Here is a 20,731-nt window from a genome sequence, read left to right as displayed (position 1 = left end):
GTTTTTGTGCCAAACGTCAAGTTCTGTTCAATATCCGTCCGTCCACGTTCCGTTGGTTTAATGGCAAAGTACCTCAGTTATATGATGAGGGTGCTTAAGTAAGGCAACAGGCTTAAGTAATCGGTGGTGATTGTTGTTACAGGTTGAAAAAGGGGTACATAAAATAGTTAAGGTCTCTAGGTTTAAATAAAAACCATTATCGGACGGAGGTACCAGATACTATATATATATTAATTAAATTAACTTATAGGCTTGTATACATTTTAGTCAAATCTAATCTTAAAATAAAAAAGTACCAAAACCATTATTGATTATTGAATTTATGAATAAAATACAATAATGTATGAATGTTAGTATTAAATATAAATGTTTTTCATTGACCCATTTGCAGGGAAGTGCTTAAGACATTCAAAATTATAATTATACTGTTTTATTCATTTATTTATTTTTAATTTTCCTACAGAGAATCTTATACAAATTCGAGATAGATCATGGCCAAGCAATTTTTTTAGCAATGCCAATACTAATATGATATTAATTTTTTTTTCACAGCCTTGTTTTTTTAAGTATTTTAAAATGTTTATAAATAAAAAATATCTCACTTTATTTTTTCAGCACTTTCAAAATTTAAATTAATAGATGCCGATGCTTCGCCTAATTTATTTATAGAAACGACTTTATAAACCCCAATATCTGCCATATCTGGGGATTTTATCAGTAGTCTTGCTAGGTAGTACAATTTTTGATCAAGTTCAAGATGGAACTGAGTGTGTAGACTTTCTTTGATAATTTTATTACCGTGATACCTGAAAGAAAAATGTCAATATTGAATTAAATACAAAAGACTAAAATAATAAATTTACATACAGATTATAGCATTAATATGTGTTCCACGTATCAAGACACAATGGAACCTTCATTATCAGGGATTCCAATTACCCGGGACTCTCCCAGTTTATTTTTTTATAATCACTTTCAAATGGTAATAAATAAACAAAGTTTTTCCGATTTAACGCAAGTGCTTTTAGTAGTGGAGATATGAGGTAATAATAGGTGTTTGGTGGAATTAACTCCTACAAACACGGGATTTGAATTTTCTCTTCTGTCGTCGGTATCTTTTTGACGTACTAAAAGTCTAAAAAAAATATAAGCTTGTAAAACGCGTTTTTTGGCCGCCATCTTTATTTTTTTATATGTGTTTAATTAATTTCATGCTGAAAAAGATTAAGTTATTGATTTTAAAAATTAAAATAAATGACAGTACTATGACCGAATTACTTAAAAATCTTCATATTTTCACTCAGGGCTCAAAATGTTTAAAGCTATCCACCGCACTAATATATCATATCTGAAATAAATGAGATTTAAATGACACTTTATCAATAATCGCTCAAGGAAAATCTGTGTGAAGCATTATTAATAAAAAATAAGGTTGAAAATTTTATTTTAGATTTTTAAAAAAAATAGTTTTTGTTTGTCTTACTGAAGTAGCCCAATTTTTAAATAGGAGATATCGTCAGTTCACCGTCAATACATAAAATTGCATAACAATGTAATTTTGGTCACAAAAATTAATGTTAACTTTTCTACATTTTTTTTTTAATTGACCTTGGAATTAAGGAATCACTAACAAATTTGATTATTTGTTTTTTTTTTACTTTCCGTCTTTACCTTTACCCCAGATAATGGAGGTCCCACTGCTGAAAGAACAAATTATAGAGAAAGTAGGTGGCAAATAATATTTTGTTAGGTTTTTTTATTTATTTTTTTTTTTTTTATTCTAACTCAAACAAAATTGATCCCTCCAGGAAAATTGTACATTATGAAACTAAAGAATTATAAAACTAAGAAAAATGTGTCAACTATTCTTAAGATCTATTGAACAAACATCTGGAAGTATTTGGTAAATGAGCAATTTACTTACCCATCTAATATCTATTTATTTCAGGATTTTGGTTATGTATTGGTTTTAAGTAATTTACGCCACTAGCATTTATCTAGTTTTATAAACGCATATCCAACTTTTTTTTTCGTAAGTTATGACCTTTTTATGAATACGATTTTTCTAATTACCACTAAATTAAGTAAATTAAAAAAAAAAAAATTATTAGACATGAATATAAAATAATTGCACAACCAGTACCAATGACTACAAAAGTATTTTAAACTGCTTTAAAATATTAATATTCCTTAAAGTGTATCCAATTGTGAAAGAAATAGTATTAGAGCTTACACAGCATCTACGCAGTTGTGAAAAGGATATTGAATTGTATTTATTGTGAAAATAATAAAACGCTTAGCGTATATTTTAATGAATCTTATATTTAAAATATATTTTTCATTCTATGTTTTAACTAATACTGGAATGATAATATATAAACATTTTTATTTAATCTGTATGTTTAGCTCATAAGGTAAATACTTACCAGAATATTAATTATAAAAGTCAAATTTTACACTTTTATTTTGAAAAGTTAATTGGTACATGAGTTTCGTAAATAATATTTTTGTCCTTATAAACTCTTCAAAATTAAGCGTTTAGAAGAATAGTTTTCAAAGATTTAATAGTATCTGAAAACTATTCTTCTTTCGGTACAATAAAAGGGAAAAATTAAAAAATTAAAATTTGTACAGCTACAACCCATGAAGGGTCAGGGGTTCAGTACTATGTAAGGAAGTACTGTTACTAGACCAAAGGTTGTGCAAGGAGGTGATTTGGTCAGAATCACGCTTGACCGCCAATTAAAGGGAAAGAAATATTAATCATTTATTAGAGATTAATTTCTATAGACTCTTGTAACGAGTCACTTTATCAAAATTATATGAATATTGACAGAATATTTTGACGTTAACAGAACTAATTGCACTTCTGAGGAAGACCAACCATCCCGACACTTCTCTGAGGGGTTGTAGACGAAGTGATATCGTGGAGATTTTTCTCGAGTTTTTCGAGTTCCTTCGTGAGTTTCTTGCAGTCTAGTATATATCTCATTGTGATCAAGTCCGTGATCGTATATCCGTCAAAGCAGGATATGAACAAAGGTGTGCTCAATGCATGGGAAACTTATAGTTGCTCAGATTACAGTTGGGCGGTTCTACAAAACGTATCCTAGCTAAATGTTTTTAAATAATCGTGCATTATTTAATTAAAATCATTCTGAATTTCACAAGTGCCTCTTTTCGTGGTCTATCTATGACCCATTATTTACTCAAAGTTGGCTATTAGGCTATTCATCGAGCAGCTTCTCTTGAAAAGCTGCTATATTCTATATAAGCTTCTATATATCTCCCTTTGATAGATGATATGTTATTCTATTCTCCTTTAGGATTTAGTTGCACCCATCATCTCATTACCGTGAAGTCATTAATGTTCTGTTACTTATTGTGAAACAACCATCCTCAACATCAGTTCATATCACAAAGTCATTGACGAAAAGCAAAACTTTGTTACCGGGACTAGTTTGATTCTAGACTAAGCCATTATCATAAGTTACTGTGATGGGAATAAAATCTCGGTACTTAAACAGCTATTGTGCAAGCCACACCGAGATACGATTTTGAAGAGGAGCATTTTTCTCCAGACGCGATCTAATTCGTTTTTTAATTCGATAAAAACTTTTTTGACAGCTTCTTGTAATGCTAAATTGTACCTAGATATTTTCTAGAACCTCTTTTTGTCCAGGTAGATTTTTAGGTTAAAGACAGCAATAAGACCTGATAACATACAAAATCAGATGCTAGCGCTGTAGCTCTAATGTTCCCCAGTTTATTGGGTCTTCCAATTAATGGGGATTTCTTTTTTTTTTCAAATTCGGAATTTTCTTAATTGACACTTTACTTGAAGATACAATTTTTATTTGAGGCATTCTATCGTCCATATTAAATAAATATTACAATTAATCACAACCGATAAGAAAAGTGATGATTCCCATCTGTCAGCAGTGTTGATACGAATATCGTTCTAAATGCATTAGACATACCAGAAACATTCATTACTCTCAGATGGCATTTATTTTAATTGTAAGGACTATTATTTCAAAAATTATATTATGACGATTTGAACTAAAAAACAGTAACAGTGTTTAGTTTATTGACAAATGGACTTTGTTTCCTGCTTGTAGATATTGCGAGGATCTAAGCTCATTACCAAGCCCATATTAGTCATATTCGTAACAACCTACTCCTAAAACCTAATCCGTAAATATCGTTCTCCTTGGTAGAGTGCAATATTTAATGCATTTTTCCAAATAAAATATATAAATTCAAAGTTTGCAATATCGGTTAATAAATATATTTTGAAGATAGACTTACCAAGTAACATTTGGTTTCGGTTCACCAACTAGACGGCATTCAATTGTGATGTCACATCCTTCATCAGTTTGTCTTATGACAGGTTTCTCTGTGAAGGTTGGTTTGATACCACTTTCAGGAACTGGAGCTTCATCACCTATTTCACAAATATTCTTCTACCTATTCTACATCTAAATTATATTTGACATGATAGCAATATATATAATAAAAATATATGTTGAATTTGTTCTGAATGGCCTGTCATTCCTTTTCTTGTTTCTGGTGCTTGATAATTGTACATAACATAATGTTTAAAGTATAACAATTTAGTCAAAAGCATTATTAAAGCCAGCACTTTAAAAGAAAAAAAGGAAATGAACAACAGTAAACAGATATTACTTCGTGCATTAGTAGGAAACAAAATTTCAATTTTTCAAAAGTAATTTTTTATTTTATTTTTTAGTTGGCTTTCGTTTTTGTCCAATACAGCAGAAAAAATATTAACTTACATTAATTAGATAATGTTTTCAATTCTAAATGATTATGTCAATAGAAGGCAGTGCATATCCGGTTGGCCATGGCATGAGTATGGAGTCTGGTTGACTTATCTGTTCCTGCGTTATGCTTTAAAGTTTATCCAAATAAATATTAAGCATTGTGAAATATCTACTTCTTTTATAATGCTATTAACTAATGGTTGGTATTTAAAATTAAAATAAATCTATTTTGGAATAGAACATCTCATAATTCTGTAATAGTAATTGTTTCTCAAAATATTTTTTTTGACAATCAGCCTTTATGACAGAAGGCTTATAAAACATTATGTTTTATACCATTTAAAAAACGGATACCCACGTAAGGCATTTTTTAAAATTTGTTTTACAGTGGTAGATTTGTATTTACAGTTAAAGTTATAAATCAACGAGTTATAAAGCGATCGTATTAAAATTTTATGGATTTAAAAAAAATTCAATACATTATACTTATTTATCAATGATTTTGTAGTTTAATTTTACGATGTGAATTATATTTTTCTATTTACTAAAATATTTATAAATCTAAAACTGTTCATAGTACATAATTTAATTTAGTTTAATTTGTTAAAGGAATATTAACGAAAGCAGATATGATAATAAGAAATAAAAATTGAAATGACCAACATAAAATAAACTAATAAATCAATTAAAGACTAATGGAGGGAGAGTGATGAAGTCCAGAAATTGAAGGCATTATAAATTTTATTTTTATGTAATTATTTTATGAAATTATAATTGCTCAATACATAGAAATGTTTAAGTTGATTCATGACTCCCCTTTGTAATAATCTAAATGCTGATAGTAACACTGTTTACTGCTAATCCATTGTTACGACACTAATAAGCATATTGGTATAATAATTATATTATTTCTGGGATTTAAAAAGCATTGGTTTAAAAAGTTTAATAATGACATGCAATGAATATATTCACTTTGGCGCAATCTCGTTATTATCATTTTTGATACAAAAATAATTGAAACTCAATCATATATAAAGTGACTGGACAATATTGATTTCTGAAACTGAAATTTATTGGTGATTGATTATTATCCATCTTGAAAGTTTATTGATACTTCTTATGAGCCAGAAAGAGTGTTAAGATATATAAGTAATTCGGTAGCAACTGGAACCATATATTGGTCATTCGAATAAATTTTTTTTTTTTTAACATCAACCTACACTGAATTAAACAAGAGTCAAATCCCCATTTCGACTTTGCCAACTAGAATTTTAAACAGAAGTGTTATTTCTGAAATATCACTCCTAAAAGTTTTGTTATTTTTCTTACTTATAAATTGAAAACCATGTGTTACTCAAATAATTATATTAAAGTAATTAAGAAAAAATTGCAGGACTGTATTCCGCCTTATAATTTCGAGTCGCGCTGGTTTTAAAACGGGGCGACTGAACCTCTAAATCAGTATAATCTAATTTATATGTGATTTGGTCTTTTTTTATTTAGTATATTAGATATAATTCGAGTGATACTTGGCTTTCAAGTTACAAATAAAAAAAAACAAAGGATTTTTTAAAAAAAATTGAGATGGCAAAGTTGAAATTCTTAATCTGCGTTCAAAATACCTAATTGACAAATTTTCCGAACTACTTCAGAGCACTCTACCGAAATCTCTTGATCTTTATCTGGACCATTATAGAGAACGATATTTTTGGGAATTTACTCTTGTTTAGTTCAGTATTGGTTAATTTATAGAAAAATAAATTAACAAATAAAATAAATGCATCATGGGTTTTCATTTTATGATGGAAAAACAAAAAAATGATTATTTTTTTTATTTCTTTTCATTTATCTTATATTTATGAAAAAAAAAATTAGCAAATTTTAGGTTTGTGTTTAGCACCCTCAAAAACATGGAAGTAAAACATTTCAACACTTCCGAAAACTTTTTCATTGCCTAGACTATTATGGTCTTTGTGTGTTTTCCTGGTTGCGTACTTGCGGAACAAAAACCGCTGAACGTAATAAATTATGTAACATAATTACGTAATACGAAAATGGGTGCTGCTGAAAAATTCTATCAAAACTGGACTATCTGATAAACGAAAACTGTGCGACTGTAGAAAATATGACGCAGATTATTTAAAAGTTAGAAAAGGAAATCCATACAGTTAGTTTGTTAGGGACGGGCCGAGACTTATACGAGAAAAACGCAACTTGATCAACATTTTATCTAACTATTATTTGATGGGAATAATTGTTTTATGCATTATTTTAGCTGAATAAACATTTGTTTTCTGCCTTTTCTCATCACATTTATAAATAAAATAATAATTCAAATTTTAATACCATAAGGTAATCTTCTTAAAAATTAAGCTTATACTTTTTTTTCGGAATGATAATTTAGGAGTGTAAGCGTGGAAATAAAAATAACTAAAATATTCTGAGAAAATATAAAAGTAATTGACATGATCATTTTTCATATTCCTCCAGTTTAGGTTTTCTAATATTTTATCATTCCCTTTTGAGGACCCTCGCCGGCCTTGTTTAAATGATTTGCTGTTGTTTCATCTTATATGCTCATACGATTTAAACATTTACTTGAAATATGAAACACACACTAAAATATGAAAAACTCATAACATAAAGCAGAAAGAAATGCGGTCTCTGACGTGTGAATCACAGGATGTTTGTAGAGTATAAACCAACTTTCGGTTCTATTCGCGTTTCTCTTTTATGAGCTCGACTTTTTACTAAAACAAATCGTATTAAAATAGAATATATCAACAGTAAACCGTGTGGATGGTTGGTTTTTGAATATTGAGTTAACAAGATAAAAAAAAAAAGTAGAATCTATATTTATTTTTTTAAAAAAATGGAATAAATCAAATATGATTTCATTTTATCGTTTTTGTTATAGATTAAGTCGAGATTGTAAATATTTTTATATAATTTATTTTACTTAGTTTGGTTATGTTCATTTCATTCACTTATTTGTCTTCTTATATACATATAGGGATTTTCTTTATTTATATTTATATTTTATTTTATTTGTTTGTATGTATTTATTTATTTATTTATTTTTTTTGTATTAAAGTGTATAATTATCACTATTACCCATTGCCTAAGTTTGTGCCTTATTGTAATATTATCAATTATTATATTATATTGTAATATTGTCAATCATTAATATTAATAATAATTATTTTTTTTTTTTGAAAGTGTACAATTATCACTATTACCCATTGACTAAGTTTGAGACAGATTGTAATATTTTCTATAAATAAAAGTTTGCAACAAGTAAAGTTACAGATTGGGATAATCTCATAATAAGTTCAAATGAGGTTTACATTGAAAAATGAATGGGTCTTACTTGGCTGAAGTTTTGTTGATAAAGTTAAGAAAACTAAATCATATGAGGACTTTGAAAAGTGGGCTTCTTACTATTTTGTAAGGAATGTTCTTATTAAGGTTGTTGAATGTTATTATTATTAAAAGTCCTTATTAAGGAATCTATAAGGTAAGTTTTTTATATGCCAGATATTATTTTTATTTTTAAGATACATTACCTTTATTGATGTTTTGATGAAATGTATATTTATTTGATTTAATAATAGGCCTTTTATTGAACATAAATTCACCAACTGACCAATATTTTTCCAGTTGCTACTGTTTTTATAATTCATCTATAGTATAGTGTATATAAAAATATGGAATAGTATAATTAGACAGAATATTTATGACTGAATTTACTAAATTGAGTAAGATTTAAGTTTCTATAATGGTTATAGAAATTTAGTGCGAATGTTAGTGGAATTGTTATGATATAATTTATTAATGAAGTCACTCGTTATTATCTGCTCAGAGTTTCATTTATGCAGAGAAATAATATTCCATATAGATTTTTATAAGTAAAAAAAAAAACCTCAAATACAATTAGAACATCTATTAGAATGTTTATGTAAGCAGTTATTTTCCTCACATATTCATCGTGTGATCAATACATAAGAAGCATTAGTAAGATCAAAGAATTAATGTTTTAAAAATAGATATCACTTTTTCTTTTTCTTTATTACTCACTGTCGAAATTAAGGCTTATCGTCGCATTACTTTCCCCGAGCTCGTTCTTCGCCATGACTTTGTACTTTCCTGCATCTTCAACCGTTACATTTTCTATTTCTAAGGTTGCAAAATATGAGTGACCATCGCTTTCCACTCGCAGCTAAAATAATCAGAATTAATTTTACTCTTTCTTTTAATTAATTAAATTCATAAAATACTTACAAACAAAAATAATAGATACTAAGTTAATAAGTTGTTCCAGTTCTAATAATTTTATATTAAGTCTAATTATTACATATATTGAGAAAATAAAAATTAGCATTATATTCCTTGAGTTGAAGTCATGATAGATATTGTACTTATGAATCATTCTTAAGAAATTCATTGGAAAAAAAAAAAAAGTATAATCGTAAATCCTTTGATCAATTTACTTATCATACAATACAGTATCTGTTTTTATAAGAACTTTGGAATGCAGTAAGTGTTTAAAAGAAATATGATACCTTGGCCTCTTGAAATTTCAATGGGTTCCCAACCGTTATAACTTAAATGGAAATTAAGTGCCGACAAAGTGGCAAATAGGGAAACTCATTGTTTAAATCATCAAGTATACCCTGGCTGACTCCACGAAAAGTCTAATAAACTGTGCAGTCAATAACTGGATTGGCAAAAACCACAAAGAAACAACAATGGTCCGGTTAGCTACAGCTGCTGAGTCCGGTCTCTCCAGTTTACCAACTCTGCAGCCAGGGAATTATGGATGCAGACAACCATAGAACCCTGATCCGCCTGTAGCTCAGTGGTTAAGACACAGTCTTACCAAATTGATGTCTATTGGTGGTGCCGGTTCGAATCCGGCCTGGGACGTTGACTTTTTCAATGAGTGGCGGTCCCAAAAAATGAAGAACTTTGACCCCCAACCATGGTTAGGGCAGTATAGGACTCCAATGGGAGTCTTGACAAAAAAAAAAAAAAAAAAAATAACCGTAGAATCTGCTCAGCTCTGGACCATGATCAAAAATTATCAAAATCAACAGTTTGAATCGAATAGATTACACGTATAACTTATAAGATCAGAGCAATTTAGTTTTGATTGATGTTTGAACATTTTTTTCTTGTCTTATCCAGATTCTGTACTTTGTAATGTAGATTCTGTCAAACTTTAAGGTTTCTTATGAGGTAATTGAGAGAGAGACGCATACCTGTCCAATGTTCCTCCAGCCAATCCTGAAAGAGTGCTTTTTAGGAAGGGAGAGAGAAAAAATTTGCGATTTTAATGAAATATTAGTTTTAGTAGAAGTTACACATGTTGAATATTTTTGACGTTGAATCTAATGGAAACGAAATCAAGACATAATAAGCACCCTAAGAAAAGTTATAGTTTATCTTAGATTAAAGTTCAAATATTTATATTTTTAATTGCAGTGACGTCGCTAGAGTGTGCTTAAGAAGGGCCGCTTTTCGGTTCTCTGTGAAAACAAAAATAACTCTTCTAAGTCGTCTCGTTATGTCACAGTACCAACGGCATGTGTCTGAAACTATTTTAAAAATGGCAACTGTGAATAGGATAAACTAGACATTTAGAAGGGATTTTTTTCTTTGCCAAAACATGACCTTTCACAATCGGACGTATTCATACACTTGCTTTAAATCTAATAAAAAAAAAAATTCTATTATTTGCAGCAGGAAATTTTGATGAATATAAGCATTTAATAGTACATCAATCCTTTAATACAAATAATAAATTTTTAACTAAATATATCATAATTGCTTTATAAATAAATTATTCGAAATAATCAACCAAGAATGTAAGTCAAAAGTATTCGTTTTTTTGGCTCAATCCTTCAGATTATTTTACAAGCACTCCATAGAATAGATACCATCCATTTCATTACGTTGTAGAGGATCCATGTCTTAGATCTTCATACCATATGTTCGGGATGTCCTGCCGAAATGCGTAATTTTCTAAATTGTTCAGCTTTGATTGGAAGATTTATTTAAATTTAATAATATTTTATATGATGTATTATGTATGATATCCATACATTCAAAAGATCTGACTCCAGCACCATTCTTACAACCCCAGGCCGCGAGTGACTGAACATAATGGCTCTATGGTCAACTGTGAGAATCGCATTCCTCGTTTCCATTTCAAACTGTAGGTATTCCAGTTGTCGGATTAATGTTTTTTAGGAGTTTGATAGTTTTTTTCCGTTTTCAAACAAGAAATATAAGTTTAATAAAAGAAATTCCGAGAAGTGCAATCCCCTCTGTTGAACACAGAAGTCCTTTAGCCTGTGTTTGTACGATTGCTGGGGGAATAGGATCTCTTGACTTTATGGATGCTGTAATGTATGATATAAAATATGTTGACTTTTTTGAATAAAAAAATTTCCCCAAAAAATATAGTATAAAAATATCATTTTTCAGTAGGACAACGACTCCGAACATACTTCATGATCATCTATCATAGTCAATGGATGTTGATCCCATCGAGCAACTGTGAAATTCTCTGAAGGATTAAGAAAACACTATTATTTCTAATTACTATAATTTAAGAAGATTTATTATCAAGGAGTGAAAAAATTCTTGTCATTGGCGCAAAAATTACTTGACTAAACGCCACAGCGTCTTCAATGTATATTAAGAGCCAGTAGTGACCCTACTAAATATAATTAAAAGTTTTATCAGTTTAATGTAATAAAAATAATTTATACGAATACTTTTTGCTCATGTTGCTGGTTAATTAGTTAAGTAATTTATTTATAATTCCAATAATATATGACTTATTATATGCTATTTTTATTAAAGGATTGATTATACAATTAAATAGTTTTATTTATTATTAGATGTAGTGAAAATACTCTTCCTTGTTAAAATTCTTTATTTTAATGAATCATTGGCGACGTTTCGGGGCTATCGCCCCATCATCAGGTTACCTACAATACAAATTTACAATATTCACATTATGAATACAACAATTAAATTAATATATCACAATTTTTTTTTAATTTAAAACAATTATCTTGATATAAATATATATTTATCTATAACATTTAAGTTATTCTGCTTATCATAAGTATAATAACAATAATCATATTGCTATCAGTTTTTTATATAAATAAATAAATAAAATTCCATATATAATATGACTAATAAGGAGACTTAAATGTGATAATTGAAGATAAATTTATATTAAGGTAATTTTTTTTTAATTTAAAAAAAATTGTGGTATATTAATTTAATTGTTGTATGCATATTGTGAATAGTGTAAATTTGTATTGTAAATGACTTGATGATGGGGCCCCCAAAACGTTGTCAATGATTCATTAAAATAAATAATTGTAAAAAAGAAGAGTAGTTTTCATTATATCTAATTAATTAATGAAAGCTTATCCAGTGAAGAACCTATATATTAAGGTTTTATTTATTTAAATTACTCGCAAATAATAGAAACATTTTTTTTTTTTTAATTTACTTTAAAACAGGTATACGGATATTTCTGACTCTAATTTTATGTTTTCTATTGTAAATTTTTATTTTTTTATTAAATGTTTATCTTTGAAAAATGATTTGTTTTAAAGTTTTAAGCAAAAAATTTACAAAAAAATTTTTTCTAGTTTTGAAACCCTAGTGGAACACTTTAAATTCAAATCCGTTATCAAAAACATATAGAAATCTTGGAAAAAAATGCTATACTTTTTAACGATCTCTAAATATATTTCTAAAAACCCTCTATTTAAATCTTCGATGTTTGGAGTATTTTACAGTGGTATTATATCTAGTGGCATCGTCGCAGATTATCCGAAACTAAAATATAATACACGCATTTTATCTTAGAAAATCCTTAGTTCAGTTTATCCTAGTTATTAGCTAAATATTAAAAAAAAAAAATTATAATTAATCATAGAAATGTGTGAATCTTCGTATATAATATAGCATAACTTTTTTTTAGTTGGTTATTTCGCCTTTCTTTTGTCTCTATTAGATTCGACGGAATAAAATTACTCTATAAACAAGGGTCATTTGTACCAAAACTGATATCTTATCGAATTGCCCAAATTTGCCCCTTCCCCTCCACTTACAATCATCCTTTTAATTAATTTGATCGACTCTTTTGATTCTTCAATCTTATAACAAAAGAAATGTTTTCACAAAGTTTCATCAAAGAACCAAATAATTTTATTTGGGAGTGTCTTTTTACGTAATGCAGTAAAAAAAATAAAATGTGCTATAAATGTTGTTACTAAAATATTTTAAATATATTAATAGATCTCTTCCTTACCTTGTGCCTTGCATCGTCTTTCACTTCAACCCCACTGTGTGACCAGACGACGGAAGGACGAGGGTCCGCTTGGATACGGCATTCAAATAATAATCGTTTTCCATCTTCTTCTTGCCGGATGGTCGGTTTTTTCGAAAACGTTGGTGCGATTCCATCGATTTGCCTGTGAACAACAGAAATATTGTTTAGTCTAAAGAGCTATTCATCACTATTAAAATATTTTTTGTTTTTATAATTCTTTTTTATTGAAAAATTGGATATATCAGTTTTTGTTATTTGTAATAGGACATTTTAATACTAATGCCAAGTGAAGTGAATAATTTGGTTTTAACAGTTAGAAGTTCAGAAATCAGTGGTAATCTGCTTGATACAGCACCCGTTGCTTGGAATCTTGTCTGTCATGTAATAATTCACATCAAGCATAAAGTACATTCATGTCTTATTAACAGAAAAATTCATAACAATATTCAATCGAGAGTACGGATTACTTTATTCTAACTAGCAATATTTAAGCTGAAATCAGAACTCTAAAAAATTGAAAATACACAAAAACTCTCAGAAAACCTAAATTTTGCAGACACATGCATGGTCTCTAAATAGCTCATAAAATATAAGTCATTTTCATCGCCCGATCTCAAAAAATATCGTGAAAATTCAATATTTTTAATCCTCCTAATTCTCATATATATCGTTTATTCCACACATCATGAAGAGTTTATAGCCCAAAAACACTGCACTATAAATGTTTCTTCCACTTAAATCATTCAATCCTACATATTGTCGATTACATATTATTTCTCTCAAGTACTCCCAACTTATTCAAATTACTTTACAATGGATTCGTGGTAACCTTGCGAGGCCTATTAGCTTAGGATTAGTGTACAACCAATTGATACTTTCTTCACAAATCAACTTCTTTTCATCCTTGTCACACAGAATATTTGTTTCATATCTTAGTTAAAATTATGAATCTTAATATTTTCATTTAAAATAAAAAACTAGATTTTAGGCCTGTTACGCGACCATAATTTCCATATGGAGGATCACATTGTCAAATAAATAAAATTTTGCCCTGGATATAGAATCGGGTAATAAGAAACATGAAAATAGAGTGTTGAGGTTGAAAGGGATTAAGAATATAATTAGTCAGGATCTAATTTAAGCCATAAAATAGCGTGAAGAGCTCAGTTCCTTCATTAAGGTCTTGTTTTCTCCTAATTAATGTATAGAAAACAAATGAAAAGTTATTGTACCATAATGCTGTAAAACCACTTCTTTAGTAACTCGATTCACTTACAAATTTTCAACCGTCAAGCTCAATTTGAAGAAGCTGTTGAGATGCTTAAATCTTTAAAAAGGGGAAATTCATCCCCAAATTTTAGGCCCAGAGATCAAACCTACATACTTTATTTCAGTTCATTTGACCTAAAAGGGACGCAGGTGGCGCCCAAATGAGGCGGGGTTGGGGGAAAAAATGTGAATCAGACGTCAGACGACCCCCAAAACCGTATACAAGGGCTTATGAAACAGATGTAAAGTACCTTATGTTTTCACAAGTCATTAGCAAAATATTACTACCATTTTGATGTTCTTCCGTTTGCACTGGCAATAGTAAAATGTTATGAACATTGTCATTAATCCGTATATGTGGAATCAAGTGTTAAGAACATTATTAGAAATAACATTTTAAAATAGTAATATATATATCATTTTTAGTTGTTCAGTCTCACTTCTTGCAGAAAGGTTCAAGGACAAGGGTCAAAAGGACAGGAAATTTGTTAAAACGGGAATAAAATTTCACTTTCCGGGTTTTTATACTTTTTTTTTCAATAAAAAAAACCTTTGATTTTATTTACAAAATAATGTTTTCATACACTTTTCTTCTATACTCTTAGCATATATTGGCAAAGGTTTTTATATAACGATTTCGTAGTCATTGAAAAGTTTTTTATTTGGCGTTCATTGTCCTCATGTTTTCCAGTTTTTAGGGTAGGAAAGACGGGTTACCTGATTTACTGCGCTCCTCTCTCTAAAGGCGTTACTTTATATAATTAATAAAGTTGCCAAACTATTCTAGCCAGAGTGGGAAAGTCAAGATTTATTCCAAGGGGTCCGCTCCGAAATAAAAGTCAATAAAAAATAACAGAGATTGCTGTTTGTGAATCTACAGAAGGGTATACCTAGGATCAAAACCAGGAGGGGAGGAGCCATAGACAATCAGGGGGGCAAACCATAAGCAATCAGGGGAGCAAGGCATAGTCAATCAGGTTGTGACATTTTAGCACGGAAAAGGCGAATGAAACCAAAATTCAATATCAATTATATACAATTGTCACAGTGCATAATTAGTTATATAACCATTATTCGCTTGAAAAACTTTTTTCTAAAATTTTTTTTATTAATGATTTACTATAATGATTGTTTGAGATTGGTTTATTTCATTATTAACACTTGAAAATGGCCTGAGGGCCGAAACGTTGGAGAGTTTCTGAAAATAAAAGTTGAGAGTATATTTGGATCAAAATTGTGCGTGTTAATTATAAATTTTTTTTTATTAAATTAATAATTTATTTCACTTCTAGAGGAAGTGGTCAGCAGCCCCCTACTGTGTACGTTCATGGATCAACACGCTCGGCAATCCACCGCTTCAAACATTAATATTAGCAAGATTGTGTAATTAACGACGATCCCGCATACGCCAGCTGGAAACTTGCCTGTTTCTTATTATTAGATGCATTGCCGAGTAATTATTGGTTATTTCATCCAACAGTCAAATCTATGGCTGTCAACTCTGACAAATCCTCACTTATCAACTGGAGCGGTTCTGAGAATTTTGTTGTTTGAACTGTGGGGCTTGTTTGAAGTGTTTATAAATAACGCTGTCTCCGCGAAAATTCTGAGCAGTGGATATACACTAAAAACTATTTTAAGAATTCTTTACAAAACTGATGAGTTCTGTCGTTACAAAAAAATCTAGAAGATATAAATTGTTCAACAAAAAAATATGTCGTAATATATTTTCTGTAGCAGCTGTGAGTAATCAATCAATTAGGTTGGGGGGGGGGGAGTGAGGGAGCGGGAAAATTAAGTTTGTTGCCTTGGTAAAAGTTCTGGCCCTAGACCTAACATCTTAAGCCATGCTGTGAATTTTTCCAATACTGGCTAAAATATGAATTAAAATCAAGTTGAGTGTTATAACATAAATGTTGATAAGGAAATGGTCGTCTTAGAACTAAAATGGTTGCACATAGTGACTAAGCCCCGAACAATTGCGAAAAACTACCACCCCCATCGCTAAAAACTGATATTAAGTCAGTCATAATCAAACGAAGGACCACAACGACAGAATGCGAAACACTTCAGAAATCCATTGGTGGAATAACGGAAATGAATTAATGCAAGGTACTTAACTAACAAAGCAATAGTCTCTAAAAAGCTCTTAACGATCACGACCTGAAAATATTTTGAACTGTCAACAAATGACGAGTGTAATAGAGCAGATATAAAGTAAAAAATAGGTGATAGGTGGAACTTATACTCAGAAAAATGGTGTTTGAATTTTTCGATCGTTGTTATTATTCAAAAGTTTGGAAAAATATAAGCTTGCAAAATGTGATTTTTGGACGCGATCTTGGGTTTATTTTCAAAATTATGTGTGGTATCAATTTACAAAAAAATTCATACAGTAAAAGATTATGTTACTAGTTTTTTTAGTAAAAGAAAAATATACGAATTAGTGGCCATAAAACTGAAAATGCTAAAATTTTCCACTTATATCTTTGAAGATTGTAGATGGTCGGGGGGGGGGGGTGCGGTCAGTAACCAAAAACTTAAATAAACAAAAAAATATTTACTTGGACCAAGCATAAATAAATATTTTTTGTTTATTTATGTTTTATTTGCTGACCGCACCCTCCGACCATTTCCACCAATCAGTAATCTGCGGTCAACTATCTACACCTCATTATATCTTTAAATCTATCCACTTTACAATAGAATTAATATACAATTTTTTAAAGTAGTACATATTTCCTAAACTTAGATCCCTAATAAAGATCTTTACATTCAATCGCTGCTGACATACAGTTTGTTGACTGTACAAACATTATTTTTCCAAATAATGATAACTAAACATTTTGTGAATTTATTTTGTCAAATATCATGGAAAGTGCTACGACGAAGATAATCACTAAAAACGAAAATTACTTAATGCTATATTTAACTAGCTTCAATTTGAGTACTAATACACATCAATACCTCTAATAGTCTTTGAAATATTCGCCAAAATCATTGCATTAAATATTGATTACTTGTTATTTGAAAAAAAATAGGTTGTTTTTTTGAAAACTGTAACTCAAGAGCTTGAACTGAAAATTGTTGTCCATTAACTCAAATTAGGGCTAACTGAATGCACCATAATATAGTCTATAATTAACATATTCGTTGTATTAGTAGGTTTTAGGATATTTTGTAAAATAAATTTACTAATTGTTGATTTGTTCTTGTTTGGAAAAAAAAAAAAATGAGTTTAGATACACTGTATGTTGGGAACAATAAGATTTATAGATGACAATTAACACTGAAATTGAAGCTAGGCTAATGCACAATAAAGTAATTACTAATAATTATCTTCTTTCGTTGCAGTTTCCATGATATTTGAAAAAAAAATGAAATAAAAAAAATCAATTTATCCCCACTTTAAAAAAGTTTTATTAATATTTATCGTGTGATAGCTTTAAAGACATTAAGGATTGAGTGAGGAATGAGCAAACATTTTAGGTTTTCACGTTTTTCGGTCACCATTTTTATTTCATTTTAACCCCAATAACATAATCATCTTAAGCATGAAAATTTCTGCAAATTGATACCATACAAGATTTTTTTTCCATTTTTTGTTTTTAATATTTTATTTATTGTGATTTACAACTGTATAAAATATATACAAGTAAATTTACTATTAGTGATAAATTGAAATGATACAAACATGTGGAGAATCAACCCATTGATGTATCTACAATAACATTTCTAGAGGAGAAGACCTCGAGGCCATCTTCTTTTCAGACGCTTAGGAGGATTATTACGCAATAAAGGAAAATCCAGGTTAAAACAAGTGGGTTTGGCTGGTTGAGAAGTTTATCATGGAAGGATTGGTTTCCGGTTTTGGCCATATCGGCAACATATGCAGCATTAAGGTCCTGATGGATGACTTGATTTGTGACAAAGTAAGGAGAATTAAGGGTTTTACGAAGGATTTTGGACTGTAAGGATCGGATTCGGGAGGAATTTGATGGTTTAGTGGAGCCCCAAAGCTCGACTCTGTATGTCCAGATAGTTCTCATTATAGTCATGTAGATCAGTCTTTTGTAATGGATTATAAGTTTAGACCATTTGTCAAGTAAATGTTATAATAGTCGGAATCTTTTCAATCTTGTATGTGGATTCCATGTCAGTCGATTGTCCAGATGCAGTCCTAAGTAACGGGTCTGTTCGACAGGAATAGGTGTGGTATTAAAGGATACTGTGGGACAGTAGGTCTCTATGGTTTTTGAGAAAAAAAATTTAAGATACCAAAATAACAAGAAAACAATAGCATTTGGTGCGTTTATATTGTTCTAGGCTCTTATTATGTTAACTTAAAACCAACAACGAACAAAAACCTTTGCCTCCTGCATTACGAGATTTATCTTTTACTTATAGCTCCAAGAGTGACTTTTTGTCGTAAAAATTTTTTTTATTGATTTGGGGTCTTTACATTTATTCATATCTATTACTTATTTTCTATTTATTTGTTTTAAAACTTTTCTGTTATGCTTTTATAAGAAATTTATTTTTTAATTCCAATCCTATTTATTCTATAATAAAAACGTTGATCAATATGTGTTTGGATATCATTAGATGATGTACCTTATTTTGTTGATATGTCTTTTTCAGAACTTTGATGTAAGATGTACTATTTGGTGAGTGTATAGTTGATGATAGTCATTCTATCCTAATGACGCCCACATAGGCGAAAAGTTGACTGAAAACGTAGTTATCTAGGGTAAATATGCAAGTGATCGACAGAACAATAGTGAACAATGGGAAGTTCAAATAAAAATAAAATAAAACTTGATTAGTTATTGGCATTGCACAACAAACTTTTTAGAATTTGGGTTTCCTTTTTTTCAACTCACCTGGTTCTTTTGTGATAGTGCACGTGGGTAAACATTTTTTTAAATAATAGAATAAGTTTTCTAAAACTTGAACTCTCGTTGAGCTCGATATCGTTTATGTAAAAAGTGGTATTCCAACAAAGGAGATTGTTATAAACCAATTGGAAGTGAGTTTAATTAGCTTCATTTTAAAACATACAACATTTTAAACAAATGTCGCAAACCGTCAAAATCTTATAAATATATTTTTCACCTAACATCAATCATATTTCGCTAACTTAAATCGTAATCCAATACTAATAATCATATGATGTAATCACAAAAAATGTTTATTTTTACAAGATTATTAGAATATTATGCTAAATATTTGTCGAAAATGAGTCATCTTGGAAAAAGTCTGGTATCTCAAGAATTCTTTAGGAATAGCAGTTTCCATGATATTTGCTTACAAAATGGTGAATTTTTTGTTTTATTTTTCGATAAAAAAAAATATTTTGAAAAATGAAATCTCGGGAAAAAGTACATATTCAATAAGTACATGGCGATAGTGGAGATCTCAAATTTCAGAAGATTATAATGTTTTTCGAACGTTTGATTGTTTCCAGCATATGGATCATGGAATAAAAATGAATTGAAATTTTAGGTTGGATCAATCCAAACCCCAACAACTTATTGAGAGTTCAAAACTATTTAGTCTTTTGTGTTTCTTTGCCTTTTTTAATTCGTTTCTCGGACTATATTTTATCCATCTGACCACTATTTTTTATTCTAATGGCTTTTATGATGGTAGAGACTTATATTATATTCATTTCAGCTTAATATAAAATAAGTAAGTAGCCTCCCACGAGCTATAACAAAAAATATAATAAAACTAAATAATTTGGCTTTACTTTCCTTTGTACTTACTTTATGTTTCCGTGGGTACCCGATCACCCCCTACATTTACTTAATTTATTTTTTTTATTTTCATTTCAAATATTTTTTTTAATCGTTGAAAGCCCTAAATGGTTTCAACAATATAATGAAATTTAACTTATTAAATTAACTCTTTACTGTCTTAAATTTGAGAAAATAATTCAAATAAGTGAGGTGTAATATGCCACTCAATATACAGAAATTGTACTATCATGATTGATTAATTTTAAATCTAGAATACAACTTATATTTACAGTGGAGGTGTTAGTTTATTTAGGAAGTGTACACAACCTCTCGAAGTGGACCAAACTCTTCAAATCCCATCTTGTATATCCAGTCTCACCAGAGGTAACTTCCATCTCTGCTTCCAAGATCTCTGATTCCATCTGTCGCCAAATATATCCAAAACAATTTCCTATGATACTTGTTTATTCAGCCTTCCACCACCTCTCTTGTTCCTTGTTTTCCCCATCTCTGTTGTCAGTGGTTGTGGATATCGAATATTTCCTAATAAACCCCTTTCTACTAAATAC

The 20,731-nt window shown here is 29.5% G+C and overlaps 1 protein-coding gene across 1 annotated transcript in view; it reads right to left on the bottom strand.

The window, feature by feature from the left end:
- bent (projectin protein bent) overlaps nt 1-20,731 on the bottom strand; it is a gene marked incomplete in the record, with an annotated part of 246,334 nt that overhangs the window by 185,399 nt on the left and 40,204 nt on the right. The window contains 4 exon segments of the mRNA XM_067045412.1: nt 603-806; nt 4,312-4,447; nt 8,865-9,006; nt 13,132-13,294. Coding sequence (XP_066901513.1) covers nt 603-806; nt 4,312-4,447; nt 8,865-9,006; nt 13,132-13,294 — 645 coding nt within the window.

This window comes from Halyomorpha halys, unplaced genomic scaffold (genome assembly GCF_000696795.3).
Source record: "Halyomorpha halys isolate HHAL.00 unplaced genomic scaffold, Hhal_1.1 Scaffold1088.1, whole genome shotgun sequence".
Lineage (NCBI taxonomy): Eukaryota > Metazoa > Arthropoda > Insecta > Hemiptera > Pentatomidae > Halyomorpha > Halyomorpha halys.
This window is presented reverse-complemented; position numbering and strand designations above follow the sequence as displayed.